General features: G+C 30.1%; 1 protein-coding gene and 1 pseudogene across 1 annotated transcript; one reads left to right on the top strand and one right to left on the bottom strand.

The window, feature by feature from the left end:
* The first annotated feature begins 4,353 nt into the window (after positions 1-4,353).
* On the top strand, positions 4,354-5,388 carry LOC100819224 (ATP synthase delta chain, chloroplastic). Its single transcript, XM_003549805.5, has one exon. It carries the CDS (start codon positions 4,492-4,494, stop codon positions 5,251-5,253), a length of 762 nt encoding a protein of 253 aa, XP_003549853.1. The 5' UTR covers positions 4,354-4,491; the 3' UTR covers positions 5,254-5,388.
* Positions 5,389-6,050: 662 nt separating this feature from the next.
* On the bottom strand, positions 6,051-15,310 carry LOC100818338 (subtilisin-like protease SBT5.4; annotated as a pseudogene).
* Between the last annotated feature and the right edge of the window lie 3,650 nt (positions 15,311-18,960).

The following is an 18,960-nucleotide window of genomic DNA, read 5'->3' as shown; positions in this document are numbered from 1 at the left end:
TATATTAGTTTTTAGTTATTAGTCAAGAATTTTTTCTTTAAATTATCTCAAATTTTCTTACTTTTTTTTTTAAAAAATTATCATTAATTAAAAATAATTTTTTATCATAAATCTAAAATATAATTTATATGTTAAAAATGATTTACAAAATTTTAACTATAGTGTAATTTATATATTCAAAATATTTATTTATTATAAATTGTAGTTATATAAAATTAACGTGATAAATTAAAATACCACTAAAAAGTTATATATATATATATATATATATATATATATATATATATATATATATATATATATAACGTTTAATGATCCATTCATCGGGATCAATTATTTTTATCCAGAGAAATGCAAAAACTATAATTATATCCAAAAATAATAATTTTATATTTTTAATACATAGTTTTTTCATGCAAAAGATAAATAGTTGATAATATATTGTATTATATAATATTTTTAGTTATATACATGTCGTTTAAGAATGTAATTAAGTTCACTTTGACCGAATTTAAGTTTAAGTTTGAGTTGAAAAAAATATTATTTAAATTTGATTCATTTATTTAAGAAAATTAAATTTAAAGCCTAAAATTGACGTGATTACGTTTTTTCGAACTTTGACTTGACTGTTGACTCATTAACTTGTTTATGATTTTTTTATTGAATTTCTCTTTAAATAAGTTTATTTATTAATTTAGTATTTAATAAATATTTTCTTGTCAAAAAATAAAGTTGTAAATATTATTGAAAATTAAAGATGAATTCTTTAAAGGTTAAAATGTTGCGTTTCTTCAAAAAAAAAAAAATATGATGACCAAGATGAATCTGAATGATATTAGTGTGATCTTTAGTTTAGATAGTTTTGACGAGTGTCTTCTTGATGAAGTCACAAGTTATAATCTGTTAGTTTTTGTTTGCTTTATGTGTGTGTTTCAGGCATGAAGGGTAGATGTCATATAGTTTGATTTTGATAACTTAATGCTTCAAAATTTGTGAAAACTGTAACAAAGAAAAAAATAATCGATTAGGAAAATAAATTAATCAATTGTATTTGTGTCATATATATGAGAATTGTCTTAATTTCTAGTTACATAAATAACTTATTGTTGGTTATGATAATCAATTATATCACATAAAAAATCATTTTTAGGTGTGTAAATAATCATCTTGATTTGTAATGTATTTTTTTATTTCATTTTTTACTTAACTAATTTTTTAAATACTTTGTTTTAATATGGATAAACTCTTTTTTTTACAGAAGAATATAAATAAAATATAACTAATGTGATTAATGTAAATATTTTCTTTTTGATTTATTTCTTGCTTATTATCAATTCATTTAACTAATTCATTAAATATTTTATTTTATTTGAAATACGAAATATAAGTAAAATTAATGTCTAAAATTTATATATAAAATTATGGGGTGGGGTTTTTCTTTTCTCTTCTTCTCCCTGTAAATTAAGTACAAAATATGAAAATGATAATTTTAAGACAAATACCAAAATCTATACTTAATTTGTAAAGACAAACATTTTTCTTAAAGATAGAAATAACATATAAAATAAAAAATATGAAATTTACTTTTAAAGCAAGTAAAAAAATCTATACTTATTTTACAAGTACTTAATTTACAAGGAGGAACACGTTTCTCCATTTTTATGGTACTAATCTGGATCATCTACTTTTTAGATAAGTCATATTGATAATAATGATCCTTTAATCAATTTATCCATTGATTTATTACAGAATTGAGAGGGTTATTATGTTTTAATTTATAATGAAATATTCCTTGTGTTCCAAAAAAAGGATCCTTTATTTCATTTTTCAGAGAAAAAAAATCCATGATATTGAAAAACAGATCTTAACTTATATATGTTTATGTTAATAATTTGGGTGTGTAATAAATTAAAAACTACATATGCTTGTGACAAAAAGGAGATGTCACAATAATTATGTAAATTCAGATTTCTAGTATGAAAATATTTGTGTAAAATTGAAATAAAGTGACTTATACTTTAGAAATTATATATTCACATATAAAATATTATTTTTTTTTCTGGTCTTAATCCTCTAATTCATCAGGCAAAAGGGACCTAATTAAGTTGGAGTTTGAGCCGGGATAAATAAAGCTTGATCGGAAATTATTTCTATCAAACTCAAATACTATCCTAAAGATTATTTTTTTGAAAGCAAATAACAAAAATTATACTTATTTTAAGGGGAGTAACTTTTACTAAAGATAAAGAAATAAATATAAAATATAAAGATTTTTTTTAAAAAAAGTAAGAATAGTAGTGTTTAATATATGAGAAGAAAGTTTGTTTTGCAAAGATAAAAATTATATATAATATATTAAAAGATGAAAATTATTTTTTAAAGAAAATAAAAAAAATTATATTTAATTTGTGAGGAGTAAATTTTGTCCTAATTAATATATATTTAATGATAGAGCCAAGAGAAATTTGAATCAATGAAATTATGATTATTAACTTCTCTATAAAAATTTGAATAATTATTTTTAGAAAAAAATTATTTATTTTAAATTTAAATCACTTTAAACAAAAATTATTAACTTCTCTATTATATAATTTTTTATGTCGTCTTAAAATTTAATTTTGTAGAAATAAAATATGCTATATTATAATTTTTAAAGGATATTAAATTGTTGGGATCTTTTATTATTTTTTAAATTAATTTTGGTTCATTTCTTGCTTATTATATTTTCACTTAACTAATTCATTAAATATTTTTTTTATTTAAAATACCAAGTATAAGTAAAATTAATGTCTAAATTTTATATGTAATAGTATGGGATGGGGTTTTTCTTTCCTCTTCTTCTCAAAAATATGAAAATGATATTTTTAAGACAAGTAACAAAATCTATACTTAATTTGTAGAGATGAACATTTTTCATAAAAATAGAAATAAAATAAAAAATAAAAAATTAGAAATTTATTTTTAAAACAAGTAAGAAAATCTATACTTAATTTACGGGGAGGAATATTTCAAATAAAGATAGAAATTATATATTCAAATATAAAATATTAAAATGATTTTTTGTCTGGTCTTAATCTTTCAATTCATTGGGGGAAAAGAGAAAGAGACCTTGACTAATTTGAAGTTCGGCTTGGAATAAATAAAACCTGATCAGAAATTATTTCCATGGAACTCGAATGTTATACTAAAGATTATTTTTTAAAATAAGTAACAAAATTTATATTTAATTTAAGGACAATAACTTTTTTACTAAAGATAAAAATATAAAATATAAAGATAATTTTTTCAAAAGAAAGTAAGAATATTAATGCTTAATATACGAGAAGAAAGTTTTTTTGCAAAGATAGAAATTATATATAAAATACTAAAAGTATTATGTTAACAGAGTTTTCTCTATCTGACTAACATGTAAGTGTAATTTCAACTTCATCAAGCAAACAAATTCATGTCATGTTTCTCTTTGTTATTAAATGATAGGAGTTGAACATGCCTACTATGTACACAACAAAAGTTGGAGTAAAACATCATTATCCACATTATCTAACAGTAACTCTTTTTATTTCCTTTCTTAATGTCAATGTAAAAAATATTTCTACCAAATGATCCAAAATATATTCCCGACAACATTCCAATTAGTAAATTAAACTATTATTAAGATATTTTACTCCTCAACCTTATAAAAAATATTAGTCATATGTTTAATTATGTCAATGTCTTTCATAAAGGCAAATTATTCTCATCAATCATCAAACTTGAACAATTTTATACATAGAATTAGCCGGTGGAAATATATTCAACAGTTTGGTGTATGACAATTTATAAGAATAACAAGATTGAATTTCGATAATGAAGAATATGAAATACAACCTAACAATTAGGTTAGCTTTTAGTTTTCAATTGGTAAATACTCATGCATTAGTATTTCAATTATTCAAAATAATTTTACACAGATTAAATTATTATTTTGCATTTTTAGAGTATAAGCACAAATTTTTTAAAACAAGTTAATACAATAGCTAAATGTGTATGTAATATGTATAAGGAAACTTAAATTCAAGGTAATATATCAAATATAAAATGAAATAAGAGCAAGATCATAGTATCCCGTCCATACAAGATTTCTAGCATCTTGGAAGCTCAAGAAAACATGCAAGATGAACAAACCCAACCTCCTTAATCCTCTTAGTAGTATCCTCAATTTGTAAATATTTTTTCTTTAAATTAAATAATATAATAATTATATAATTTGTGATGATTTCCAATAGATCAATATACCAGTACAAATCCCAATCAGAAAACAAAAAAATCCTCCTTCCATACATAGGCGTCCACGTATCCAAAGTTTATTATCTTATCCGCGAGATAAGGCCACGGGTGATCCTCTTAATCCTTCATATCACATTCACAGCCTCTTGTTTAACACCAAGTGAAAAGAAAAGAAAAGAAAAAGAGACACCACAACACAAGACTCATTCTTCCTCATTCCGAAAAATGGCGTCTTTGCAGCACCCCACAGCTTCCCTCCAATCCAAACACATCCTAATCCCCCGAAATACCCTCTCCCAGAAACCCATCCTCAACCTCTCCCTCCATGGTACCACCTTCACCCCCCTCAAGCTCAAATTCGGCGTTACCACCACCACCACCGCCGCCGCCGCCACCCGCCGCTCCACCGGCGCCACGGGAGCCAGAATGTCAGCTACCGCAGCCTCCAGCTACGCCGCGGCCCTCGCCGACGTGGCGGCCGCGAACAACACCCTCGACGCGACAACCGCGGACATCGAGAAAATCGACGAAATCTTCTCGGACCCGCAGGTGTCGGACTACTTCGCGGACCCCACCCTGGCCGTGGAGAAGAAGCGCCAGCTGATAGACGAGATTGCGGAATCCTCGGAGTTCCAGCCCCACACGAGAAACTTCCTCTACATCCTCGTGGACGCGCAGAGGATAGACCTCATCAACGAGATAGCAAAAGAGTTCGAACTGGTTTACAATTCCTTGACCGAAACGGAGCTGGCGGTGGTGACGTCGGTGGTGAAGCTGGAGTCGCAGCACCTGGCGCAGATCGCGAAGCAGGTTCAGAAGCTCACTGGGACGAAGAACGTGAGAATTAAGACGCTCCTTGACCCTAGTTTGGTGGCGGGTTTCACTGTCAGGTATTCGGGCTCTAAGTTGATTGACATGAGCGTCAGGAAGCAGCTTGAGGATATTGCTGCTCAGCTTGAGCTGGGTGATATCTCACTCGCCGTATGACATTTCCCTCCCTTCCGTTGCGTTGCTGCCTTCCTTCTGTTTGTTTTTCGTTTCGATTTCGTTTACTATTATTTTTGGGGCCAAGTATAACGTGTATTAAATACTATGAATGAATGAATTCCAAAACTTAATTTACATTTTTTATTTATTTGATAATCATCTTAATTAAGATATTAGGTTTCCTAATGGCACCTTAAGATATCTCCATTTTATTTTTTGGACTGTTCATCAGATTAATCTTCGATCAAAACTTAATTTTATTTAAAATTCTTTGGCATTATCAACTTATGCATCCATTGGGTGGTAATTTGCATTTTAGAAGAGGGGAAAAAGGCATTGAGACTTGATTATTGTCTTGGTTTAGAATTTTTGATATTTAACTTACCCGTGTAAGATTTCTCTAGCCTATATATATATTCTTGGTTGGTGAGTTGAATTCTAACAGAGCATTTGGGTCACGACATACCAACAAGAATCTTTTCATTAACGACAGAATCCAAACTAAGTCTCTGTGACATATGAATCCGATTTTTCCACCTTTTTTTAAAAAGATTTTTCTAATCTGACTGGATTCAACGTACGATTATATAAGTCTCAACTTATGAGTGACTTTAAAACGAGACTCGATATGTGGGACAGTGGGGTACTACCTAATAAGGAGCTTAATTTAATTTGGAGTTTCTTTGTGTCTAACTTACACTATAAAAACTTTTGTTGCAAAGGTAAAAAGAAAAAAAAAAGGGTAGACACCACTCCAAGTACTCAATGGGTAAATGCAGCATCAGCATAAACCTCACTTAATGTTCCAAGTTAACTGCATTGGGACTCATGACATGGTGCTTGTGATCAGTCCACGTCAACCACCCGAATACATAATCAGTGGCGTTCTTAGTTTGCGGCTTCAAGGTCAGTGTAAGTCTGAACTCCTTTCTTTCACCCTTTTTCTTGAACCTCCGTTTCCTAGGCTTCACTGGAACTGCAACTTGTGGCGGTGCCTTGCTGTGCACTCTATACGTGCTTGGGGACCCAACATTAGTGACGGTTCGAGTAACACGCAGAGAATGTCCAGGGTCTAACTGAGCAACTGTGACTGCTGGATAATTGAAATCTGCTAAACTGAACGACTTTGGACAAGTGTAAGGCTTGCCGTAGAACAACTTAAGCCGGGAGCTGTTGTTGCCACGACCACACAAAAAGTTCAAATAATCAGTAATATTGAGGTCATATACAAGTCCAGGTCCGCAGCACGATTAGGTCGAATGTGCCCTGCTCCATAGTCAAATGGAGTTGCCTCGTTCACTAATGTTGAATCCAGGATTGGCCTTCTAGTGTTATCTACTGTAGTTGCTGCAAAATGCATGAAGTTTTATAATTAGAGAGTACCAATAATTTGAATGCCAAATCCTATATAGGTGTGTAAAATGTAAGGCATACACTTTATCAAGGGAATTCAGTTGGTTGAACTGTGTACGTGTGCGGGAGTTATTAGAGTTCGGTTCTTACGGATAAAAAAAAGTTTAAGGCATACACTTTACCTGAGGTAATGATTGCGGACTTAATAGCAGCTGGGCTCCAATCTGGATGAAGGGATTTGAGCAACAAAGCAAGGCCAGCAACATGAGGACGTGACATTGAAGTGCTGGACAAAGTAATGTAAGGAGTTCTTCGTTTGTCAGAATCTTGTTCTATGGGAGATATGGCTTCACTGTAAGCAGCAATGATGTCGGTTCCTGGTGAAGTGACATCAGGCTGAAACAGAAAACAGAAAACAAAAAAACAAAAATTACTGCAGTTATACCTATACGATAACTTCATGCGTAAGTCCTAAAGGGCGAGTGGTGAGGAGAACATTCAAAGCAAACAAATTGAACCTTGAGGATTGTTGGCTCAAGTGGATTGGGACCCCTTGATGAAAATGGAGCCACAAATGGAGCTGACTTGACACCCAATTCTGTTTTCACTCTAGAAATGCAAGCCACAGGAGACCTGAAAATAACAAAATGTTAAGAGCCAACCAGGAAAAACTTAACAAGCCCGTAGCACACGAGGAAGGAGGTTACTTGGTGATTCTGATGTAGTTATAAATGTAATTGCCATCCACAAAGCCAACATTCGAAGCAGGTAGCAAATGGAGGTCGGCTAGAATTTCAAGCCCTGAGTTGTCAAAGGCCAAAATCAATCCAACAGCGCCTACCCTAATAGCTTCCACACCCTTGTCAGTTCCAAAACAGACCAATATTTTCCCCTTTGCCTTCTCAGGATCAAGAGTTCCATTGTCGCAATAAGCACTGCATGAATGGACTAATTACAAGACAACAACCCTAATATGAAGTTAATTAAGAAGGTCAAGTTGTTATGCGTATTCTTACACGTCCACAATAGATGCATTATCAGCTTTGGCATCAATAGAACTAATCAACAGATACAATTTATTAGACGGTAAGTGATGCTCCGAAAGACTAGCTCCCTAACAATAACAGAACCAAAAGGAGGGTAGGTTAGTGCCTTATTTCACATGACCCTGATAAAAGATTTCTGCTTGTACTTGAAAACGAAAAAAATAATAACAAACTAAAAGTGACACATGTTTTCATATAACAAGAAAGACAATGTTCTATAATAAGTAATATACCTTGATAATTTTCTTGTCACCAAGTGTGACATAACTAGCGAAGTCTCTATCAGTTGTGCTTGCTGCAACTGTGAGCATCCAAGGTTCATTGTTGGATGCAGTTCCAGGAGAAGTTCCTGAATTTCCTGCAGAAGCCCCCCTATTATGCCATTGGCAACTGCATGGAAGGACCCTATTGAAGTAGCATCTTCGAAATATTCGGAGGCAACATCTGAATCCAAAGACACCGAAATCACGTTAATGCCGTCACTAATGGCAGCCTCAAAACAGCCAAAATGTCTGCATCAAAACATCCACCAAAGAACGTAGCTGGCCAACACGCCTTGTAGGCTGCAACTCGAGCTTTTGGTGATCATCCACTTGCAGTTCCATTGCCAAAACCAAACACACTAACTCCAGCAACAAAGTTGCCACCTGCTGTTGATAAAGTATGTGAGCCATGACCTTCATAGTCACGTACACTAACCTGAGGCATTCAGTTTTGTACCAGAATTTGCCTCATAACCTTTGTAGAGATATCTGGCTCCAATAAGCTTTCTACTTATGTATAGCAAAAGAGTCAAATTATTTTGAGATAATTTTTTTCTTCTTAGGCAATAATTATAATGGGACGGGGGAAATATAAATTATTTTTTCTACTAAAATATATAAATACAAAATATTACATAAAAAAAACCATTTAATTTTATGGAAGAAATTAAAATGTTAAGTTTGATGTTCGGATAAGTTGAAATTAATAAATAAAAGCCATAAAATTAAGTTATTGCTAAAACAATTAAAAACTTTTTTTTTTCTTTATCACATTAAGATTGTTTTTTGAATCTGTTTAATTATGGGGCCAGTGCAGTCGCTTCTCGGAAATTAGACGTTGTATGTAGAACATAATTAGCTTAACCACTTCTTACATTCTAATGTATAATTAGTTTGGATCAAGCAGATATAGGAGGGAATTTTGTTTTAAATTGATATTCTATGTCTTGCAATGATCTCGCGATCTGTAGCATGCAAGTTTTTCTCCTGATATTTTGTTGGGTTACTATATAATTCTGTGCACAGGGTCGGAGGCATAAGAATAAAATAACTCAAGCTTATATTTAAATTTATCAAAAAAATATTTATTATTAATATTTATAAAGTAAAAAAAATTCACATGTTGATAAAAAGGTCACATATGTTAGTAAAAAAGTCCAACACATTTAAAGTAAAAAGTTTCTTTTAAAATTTCTTTTAGATCTTATTTATCGTTAGGTCGATATTGTGTACATCTTATGCTTTAAAAAAGAATTATTTTACATCAATAATATCTCATTCCAGTTATTAAAATATTATAAAAAAATTAAAAAACAATTTTATAAAATATGAAATTATTTAATTCCAAATGTTTAATTATAATATTATAATTGGTTTTATAATATCATATTTTATTCATTTATTAGTAATAAATATGTGTTTGTATTTTTGTTTCCCCACACATTTAAGATATATATAATGTATTTTTTCATACATAAACAAGTTAAGTGTCCTAATGGTTCTTACGCGTGACATTAAAGCACAGGGTAATGATTTGATTATAGAATGGGGTCAAAGCATCATGTATTTCATTACTTTTAAATGGGTAAACAACCACTTTGTTCTTACATTCTACAGTTTACTTAGGTCCGTAAAATTAATTATTTTTTATTATAAAAAAAAGTATCTTAAAGTGCTGTATTTTGCCATTCATAACTGTAATAGTATTCTCATAGCAGTTCTTAAGCTAAGTAATCTATTGTTTTACCTCTTATTGTTTTCAAAAATATAAAACTGGTGTTGAAAACCAAGTCTTAAGCATTTCAATAAGAAAAAAATAAGCAACAACATTCTGAAACATTTTAAAGCTAAAATACCATATGAACATCAATATTGATATATTACCTTCCGAACTTCCAGGAAACTTTTACAGCTGTATAAAACCTTTATTGCAACGGTAAAACCTCACTTTAATGCTGAATGTTAACTACAATATGACTCCTAACACGATGCTTGTGATCAGTCCACGTTAACCACCCAAATACGTAATCAGTGGTGTACTTAGTTTGAGGCTTCAAGGTCAATGTAACTCTAAACTCCTTTTTTTCACCCTTTTTCTTGAACCTCAGTTTCTTAGGCTCAACCGAAACAACAACTTGTGGTGGTGCCTTGATGAGCACTCTATACATGCTTGGGGACCCAACATTAGTAACAGTTCTTGTAACATTCACAGAATGTCCAGGGTGAATCCGAGGAACTGTGATTGTTGGATAATTGAAATCTGCTAAACTGAATGACTTTGGACAAGTGTAAGGCTTGCCGTAGAACAACTTAAGCTGGGAACTGTTGTAGCCACGACTACACAAAAAGTTCAAATAATCAGCAGTGTTAAGGTCATATACAAGTCCAGGGTCCACAGCGTGATTCGGTCGAATGTGTCCTCCTCCATAGTCAAATGGAGTTGCCTCGTTCACAAATGATGAATTCAGGATTGGCCTTCTATTGTTACCTTTTGTAGTTGCTGCAAAATGCATGAACTTTATAATTATTGTACAAAAAATTGAATGCCAAATCATATATAAGCAGGGCTGGCCCAATGGTATTTACTATTAATGTTTATAAAACAGAGATGTGTAGTATGTTGACAAAAATTCCATATATTGGCGAAAAAAATTTACTGTATCACTATTACATGTAAAGTAAAATGTTTCTCTTAAATTTTATTTTAGGTCTTATCCACCGACCGACCTGTATATAGGTATGTAAAGTTTAAGGCATATACTTAACCTGAGGTAATGATTGCTGACTTAATAGCAGCTGGGCTCCAATCTGGATGAAAGGCTTTGAGCAGCCCAACAAGGCCAGCAACATGAGGACATGACATTGAAGTGCCAGAAAATGCATAGTAAGGAGTTCTTTGTGTGTCAGATGCCTCATCTGTGGGAGATACGGCTTCAGTATAAGCAGCAATGATGTCGACTCCCGGTGCAGTGACATCAGGCTGAAACAGAAGATAGAAAAACAGAAATTAGCTAGAATTGCATTATCACTTAAGTGTGTACCAGACTTGAACCCAGTTGCTTATGACCATTGTCATAAGACAATTACCATAGGAAACAAGGCTTCCGGTGCATTATCACTTAAGTATTAAAGGCTGAATGGTCATCATCAAAGCAAACATTAAACCTTGAGGATTGCTGGCTCAAGGAGATTGGGGCCTCTTGATGAAAATGAAGCCACAAATGGAGCTGGCTTTACACCCAATTCTGTTTTGGCTTTAGAAATGTAAGCCACAGGAGACCTGATAATAATAATAAAAATGTTATATAAAGCCCCCAAAACCATGAAATCTAAACTAGCAAAATTTTTACCAGCCTTAAGCATGAGGAAGGAAATTACTTGGTGTGGTTGATGTAATTATAAATGTAACTTCCACTAGCAAAGTTAACATGTGAAGTAGGAAGCACATGGGGGTCGGATAGAACTTCATTCCCTGAGTCCTTGTCATTAGCCAAAATCATTCCAACAGCGCCTAGACTAGCAGCTATCACACCCTTCTCAATTCTACCATTAACACCGCGAAGACAGACCAATATTTTCCCCTTCACCTTCTCAGGATCAAGAGTTTTGTTCAGGCAAAAGGGGCTACAAGAATGGACTACATTAAGAGAGAACAACATCCTCGAGATAATAAAGTAAATTTAGAAGGTCAAGTTTGGAATTGGTATTCTTACGTATCGTTAACAGCTGCATATTTAGTTCCGGCATCAACAGCACTGATCAATGGGTACATCTTATTAGATGGCAAGTGATGCTCCGAAAGACTAGCTCCCTGACAATAACAAAAAAAACATGAGGGTGTATTAGTGCCTCGTTTCACATGACCTTCTTCAGGATCTTTATAAAAGAACAAAAGCTAAAGTAACACATGTTGCCATATAACAAGACAAGGTTGTATAAACAATATAGTGCATGTTTGGTTTCCCGATGAAAAAATACTTTTGAGGCATAAGTAATTTTGCCAAGGAATCAGAATTTTTATTTTTATTTTACTTTTATATGTTGAATTTACATTATAATGCGTGCATAACATTTCTAACTTGAATCCAAATATACAGTACCTACCTTGAGGATTTTCTTGTCACCAAGTGTAACATGGCTAGCGAAGTCTCTATTAGTTGTGCTTGCAGCAACTGTGAGCATCCAAGGTTCATTGTTGGATACAGTTCCAGGAGAAGGTCCTGAATTTCCTCCAGAACCCACTACTGTTATGCCATTGGCAACTGCGTGGAAGGATGCTATGGATATAGAGCTTTGAAAATATTCTGGGGGATCTTCTGAACCCAAAGACATCGAAATCACATCAACGCCATCACTTATGGCAGCCTCAAAAGCAGCCAAAATGTCTGCATCAAAACATCCACCAAAGAACGTATCTGGCCAACACGCCTTGTAGGCTGCAACTCGAGCTTTTGGTGATCCACCACTTGCAGTTCCATTGCCAAAACCAAACACACTAGCTCCAGCAACAAAGTTGCCACCTGCTGTTGATAAAGTATGTGAACCATGACCTTCATAGTCACGTACACTAACCTCTGAGGCATTCAGTTTTATACCAGAACCTGCCTCATAACCTTTGTAGAAATATCTTGCTCCAATAAGCTTCCTACATATGTATAGTAAAAGAGTCAAATTAATTCTAATATCTTGCCTAATAACCTTTGTAGAAGTATCTTGCTCCAATAAGCTTCCAACAAATGAATTTTCTCATGATGCAAGTTTTTACATGTATGAGATGGGATAATTTGGAGAAACTACCTAGCAAGAGTATAAGAATATCTTTGAATAAGTTTCTTTAGAAACCCTTATAAATAGGAGAAGAAAATAAAAAAAAAAGTTTTTTTTTAAGTTAAAATAATTTTTTTATTAGTTAATTATTGATTAATTTGTAAATGTTTTTTTTATAAATATTATATAAAAAGATTTTATAAATTAACTAATGAGAAACTAATTTTAACTTATGAAAAAAAAATCATTTTTTTCTTCTCATAAAAATTAAGACCGGCCATAAAAAAATTAAAATAAACCTGTTGCAGTGAAATTTATCTTCTGTTTGACAGATTCCACGCCACCGTTTCGGGATCGGTCCAAAACCTTCATCACTAAAACTCTTGGATTCAGGCCAAACACCTACCACAAGTCACAGCATCAGTAAAAAGAAGGTTAACACTGGGCATGAAAATTGCTTAAAAAAAGAGCTAGCAATAGATGGAAGAACATTCAGAGATCTATTAAATGTATCATATTAAGTATCAAGAGCAAAAAAATTATTTTAGTTTAATGATCAATTTATTAGATAAAGGAAAAAAATATAATCATAGGAAAATTGAATATTGCATAAAGAAAAGGAAAAATAAACCATTGTTATAATATACTATTACTATATAAGTGGTCCAAAAAGAATACGCCAGAGTGTGGAAACAAGAACTTAGATAGACATTATAGGTTCCAACTAAATTTTATTTTTGTTTAAGAAACTATTAAGCAACCAAATGTTGTCACGATTTTTATGTAGAAAAATATCAAACTCATTATTAATTTTTGTAATTTTTTTCGGTGCTCACAAAATCAGTATTTTGACATACCAAACTGTCACCGTTCAATCAAATTATAACCAAATTTTGCCAAAATTTTCAAACTAGTTCAGCATTACTGTTATAATGATTGCTTTATTTTTTATGGGTAATGTTATTTATTCAACAAATTTGATTGATTATGGGTTGAAATATAAGATTGATTTAGTATTGAAAAAAAAATTGGGATTCAAATTCTTACCCTAACAAGAATTAACAAATATTAACTAATACATTAACTCAAAAAAAAATTGCTTTGATTTGGCCATATGTTGTAATATTACATATGCCGAATAAATCCCCTTAAGTAATTGGATTGGAACAAAATCTGATATCCGGATTTGTTAAGGTAAAGATCAATTCAAGATGAAGCAAAATTAATCAAACTGAAAAACTCAATTCAAATTTTGCTGATTAAAGCATGTTGTTTAGTTTAGCCGTGAAACAAATCAAAATCAATCAAGTAATTTTTTTAGTAAACATAATGTTCATAGGGCGTTATTATAAATTTTAAAAAAAAGTTCATAGGCATAATCAATTGATATTATGTTAAAATAAATTTCAACAAAGGCTTTATTGTTATCATACATATATCCCAAGTGTTTGATTAATTGTACCTATAAACACAATACTAATACAAGATATCTCAAATTGCGATGGTCTTAATTTGTATTAAACGATAGAATTACTTATGTAAAGCAATAACATATCAAAATTTTCAAATAAAATCTCATGTTATAAGGCAGGTCAAATGCAATGCAACGACAAAAAGAAATTATTTATTATTCATTACCTGTGTCTATATTTCCAATAATGATATCTTCACCCTTAGTCTTCTTCCATACTGAGTCATGTGGAAACACACCATTTCTCTCTAACCCAAGGAAATTCCATGAGTTTGTTGTATGTAATTTCCGTTCTTTGTTTAAGAAAACGGATATTACATTCGGATGCACTACATGCATCAATAAAAAAACAACAGTTAAAAAATTAAAGTAACCATTTGTTAAATAATCTGTAGTATATGTTATGTATAGGATAAATGCATGAAGTTAAATTACATACTTGAAACATTCGCTGCTTCATCTTCATCAAGTATTGCAGCAAAACCATTAATATATCTCTTGTAAGAATAAAATATTGCTTCTAGGGCCTTTTCGGTGCTGCGTAAGAAAAAAAAAATCTAATCAGTTTATATTGATTTTACCACCATTAAGCATAAAAAAAATAAAAAAATCATAAGCATAAAAAAATATTGGTTTTAACATCAGAGAATTTCATGAATTTGGGATTAAATTCTATATACCTTCCAACGTAAGATTCAAGTATATCATAATGAGACATCGTGACAGATTCAACATCAATGGAGGAAGGATTTGGACCAAAAGAATGAGATCCTAAGTATACAATATATGACTGACAAAACAAAACATGAAGGGTTAATAACATTCAAATATGAAAATTGTTCAATAGAACACTGTGATGAGCAACACATTTAAAAATATAATACGTTATGTACCATCATGAAAAATTTGTAGACATTTTCAATATTAAGAAGCAGAAATTAGAAAAATAATTAAGTGAAGTTTTGAGACAGAGCTTGCCTGTTTGATTGCTTGAGTAGGATCTTGCAGCAGAACAAAAAGAATAAGTGACAATAACACATGAGAAATGGATGGTGACATTGTTTGGCACAATAAATTTCAGAGAGATGTGCTGGGTGTCTGTGTTTTCCCTTACTTATATTGCTATTTTGTAACAATTTTTTACATCAAATCAACCTGCCGGCGTGATTATGGTCAAAAATCATTTTAATTCTTTCTAAGGCAATTAAGGGATTCTTTTATGTTAAAACATTTAATGAAAAACCCATTTTTTTATAGTAAGAAATCATATAAAATCATGAACATCATGGACATTAACATATCATGTAAACAAAATACATGTTTCAAATAAATGTGATTATATGTCTATTAAATTTTTATATTAAAATAAATTCATATTTATTTAAAACACATATTCTTTTCTACTAATGGTTAGTAATTAAAATGCAAAAAAAAATTATAATAATATAAAAAAATGCAAAAAAATGTAAAAGAAGATTTAAAACACATATTATGTATATATATATATATATATATATAATGCAAAAAATATTATAATAATATAAAAAAATGCATGTGTGTGTGATTTTTTTTTACCAATTTTAAAAAAGGTGGTTTTATTAAAAAAAATATTATTTTTCAAAATTTAAGTTCAGGCATATATGGGTCAAATTTAATTAATTAATAAATATATTAAATTTAATGTAATGCATATGTCATTACATTAACTCAATCAACCTTAATTGTGTAAATTATTTAGTTTTAATATAGGACTAAATATGTTTTTTATATTTAGAAAATAAGTCATTTTTAAATTATTACCTCAAATTTACTTTTGATCAATTATGTATCCGAATTTTTTTATGTTTCAGCATAGTAGCTGTCATCAGTCTCATTCTATTAATAATGTTGTAGACAGAATGACATGTTATCAAGCCTAATTATTAATACATCATTGTCACATCATTTTTTATTATTTAAATGATGTGGAGTATTCATTAGCCTTCGTCCCCTCCAATTCCGCCTTCAAGAAATTTGATTAGTCCTCCCTTGACCTCCTCTGCTTCCACCTCGCCTCGCTCCCTCTCCCACCGACGAGCCTCCAGATCCTCATTTCTGGCTCCAAAATCTTGAAAATGATACCTGGCCAAACTCTCACCGTCACCACTTCGTCCTTCGATCGCGTGACCTTGTTCAACAACATCAAGCTCACTGGATCGATTCTTTGACCCTACCTTTTAGTTTAATAGTCAAAGACCTAGTGATAAGTTTAATACCTTTTGCTCCACGAAGAACCACACCGCAAGCACCTCTGATCCCTTTAATAAGTCATCCAAACCCTAAAAATCAAGTGATACTCCACCATGGTTTTTTTTCTCAAGATGCCGCTTCCGGCGTGGCGGATCAGAGCAGAATCACAGTGTTTACTTTGGCGGATGACACAGTGATGAACTGCATCAGGTCAAAGAGGAATATATCGCAACTTTGAATTAAAGGTGATGGAAGGGGATTGAATCCAATGAATGCCCAAAGGGAAACAAGAAAGGGAATAGTTTCAACTAATTATTGCGAATAGGTTAAACTGAAATCTATTACATATAATGGCTTACTTATTTCTGTTGACGACGTGGTGGTGGCAGTCGATGGCCCGATCGATGGTGGTGGCACTAGGTTAGACAATAGTGGTAGCGTGGGCTTGTTTTCTGGTGAAAAAGGGGAAGAAGGATAAGTGACACTAATGTGACACTCATATGTTAATGATTAAACTTGACGACGTAACATTTTATCTGTCATATCATCACTTAACAGAATATGACTGATGGTAGGTACTACGTTAAAATATAAAAAGTTTTCAGGTACGTAATTGATCAAAAATGAATTTGAGATAATAATCTAAAAATAACATATTTTTCAGATATGAAAAATATATTTAAGTCTTAATATAAATATATTTTAAAAGTATTTATTTTAGTATAGTAATATGTTTTTAATTTAATTTGTTCTATTTTAAAATTTTAATAGATACCTATGAATATATTTACAAGTATACTCATACTCATGCACACACATATACACACATGCACTTACAAAGAGACATATATATAAATATATATTTACAATAAAAGTATATTACAAATATATTAAAAATTATAATAATATAAAAATTTATAAATTATAGACCTAATACACATGTAAGACACAAGTTATTACACTAGTTTTTCAAAATTTAAGTTGAGACATACATGGATCAAATTTAATTAAATAATAAATAGATTAAATTTAATGTAACACATGTGTCATTACATTAACTCAATCAACCTTAATGGTGAAAATACACATAATTTTTTTGGTTATATTAGTTTTTTTAGCCCTTTAATTTATTTTTAAGATTTAATTTAGTCTTCTAAATTTTCAAATTAATTGATTTAATTTGGTGCATCAATCTAGATTTTAAGAAAACACACTTTATAGCGTTTCAAAATCACCATTAAAAGATTTTAAACTATCACAAAATACATATTTCCAAAAAAAAATATGAATCGATTATAAAAATTAGAGGACTAAATTGAAAAAAAAAAACTAAATGACCAGATTAAATTAATCTTAAAAATTAGAAGATCAAATAAAATAAAAAAATAGAGGATAAATTGAATATATATAATAAATTAGAGGGGAAAAAATTAATTTAAACAATTTTTTTATTGGTTTAAATAACTAAACAAAATTAGTGTAGAATAATTGGTCTCTTTCTTTAAATTTTATTTTATTTATATTCAAATACATGTTGCAGAATTTTGGCACCCCACCACCACTTAAATACAAGTGCAAACAATTAATTATCATATTACAGGATTTTCAATTTTCTTTTACTTGCCCCATCATTCTCTAATGCAACAAATTGTTTTGCTATTGTCAATAATTAAAGTTTCAATGCATGAAGCAAATACATTTTTTCTTGATTTTTGTTTATTTATTTAACTATAAACTCTTACATATTTTTTTATTTCTACCTTACTTAATACATAACTCATTTTTATTTCTCTCATTGTATTTTAAAAAAACATAACCTGCCAAATATATAATCAACTATATATATATATATATATATATATATATATATATATATATATATATATATATATATATATATATATATATATATATATATATATATATATATATATATATATATATATATATATATATATATATATATATATATATATATATATATATATATATATATATATATATATATATATATATCATATACAACAACAATTAATAATTAAAAGTGTTTATTTTATAAATATTTCCTAATATAAAATTTTAAAATATAATATATTTTAAATATTTTATAAATAAAAAATATTTGCCCATATATGACATGGATGATCCACTCTAGTAATATAAATATAAATAGATTAACAAATTAAGAGTTACCAACACTACTGTATGTAAGTTGGAGTAAACAAATCACTAATGTCAGTAAAGTGACTAATTAAAACATGAATTTAGCAAATGATTTATACAAATTAGTGATAGAAAAATACTAACATCATAAGGATAAAATATTTTAACCTAAACAAAGATGAACTTAATATCTATACACTGAAAGTATAGAATAATTATATTATTATTCAATTATAAATTACTATTTAAATTACTTTAAAATAATTATTTTAAAAAGTTAATAAATTTATCATAAATTATCAAATTATGAAATGTGATTATTGTGTAAAATTTTTAACATTTGTTAAATGAAAAATCTCACTTGAAGTGATTATCCAAGTTTTCTCGTAGAAATTAATCATGAACAAAAGTTACA

The sequence above is a fragment of the Glycine max genome, chromosome 17 (genome assembly GCF_000004515.6).
Source record: "Glycine max cultivar Williams 82 chromosome 17, Glycine_max_v4.0, whole genome shotgun sequence".
NCBI classification, from domain to species: Eukaryota; Viridiplantae; Streptophyta; class Magnoliopsida; order Fabales; family Fabaceae; genus Glycine; species Glycine max.
This window is presented reverse-complemented; position numbering and strand designations above follow the sequence as displayed.

Excerpts from the sequence above, each read along its gene's own strand:
- LOC100819224 (XM_003549805.5), top strand. The coding sequence starts at position 4,492 with ATGGCGTCTTTGCAGCACCCCACAGCTTCCCTCCAATCCAAACACATC.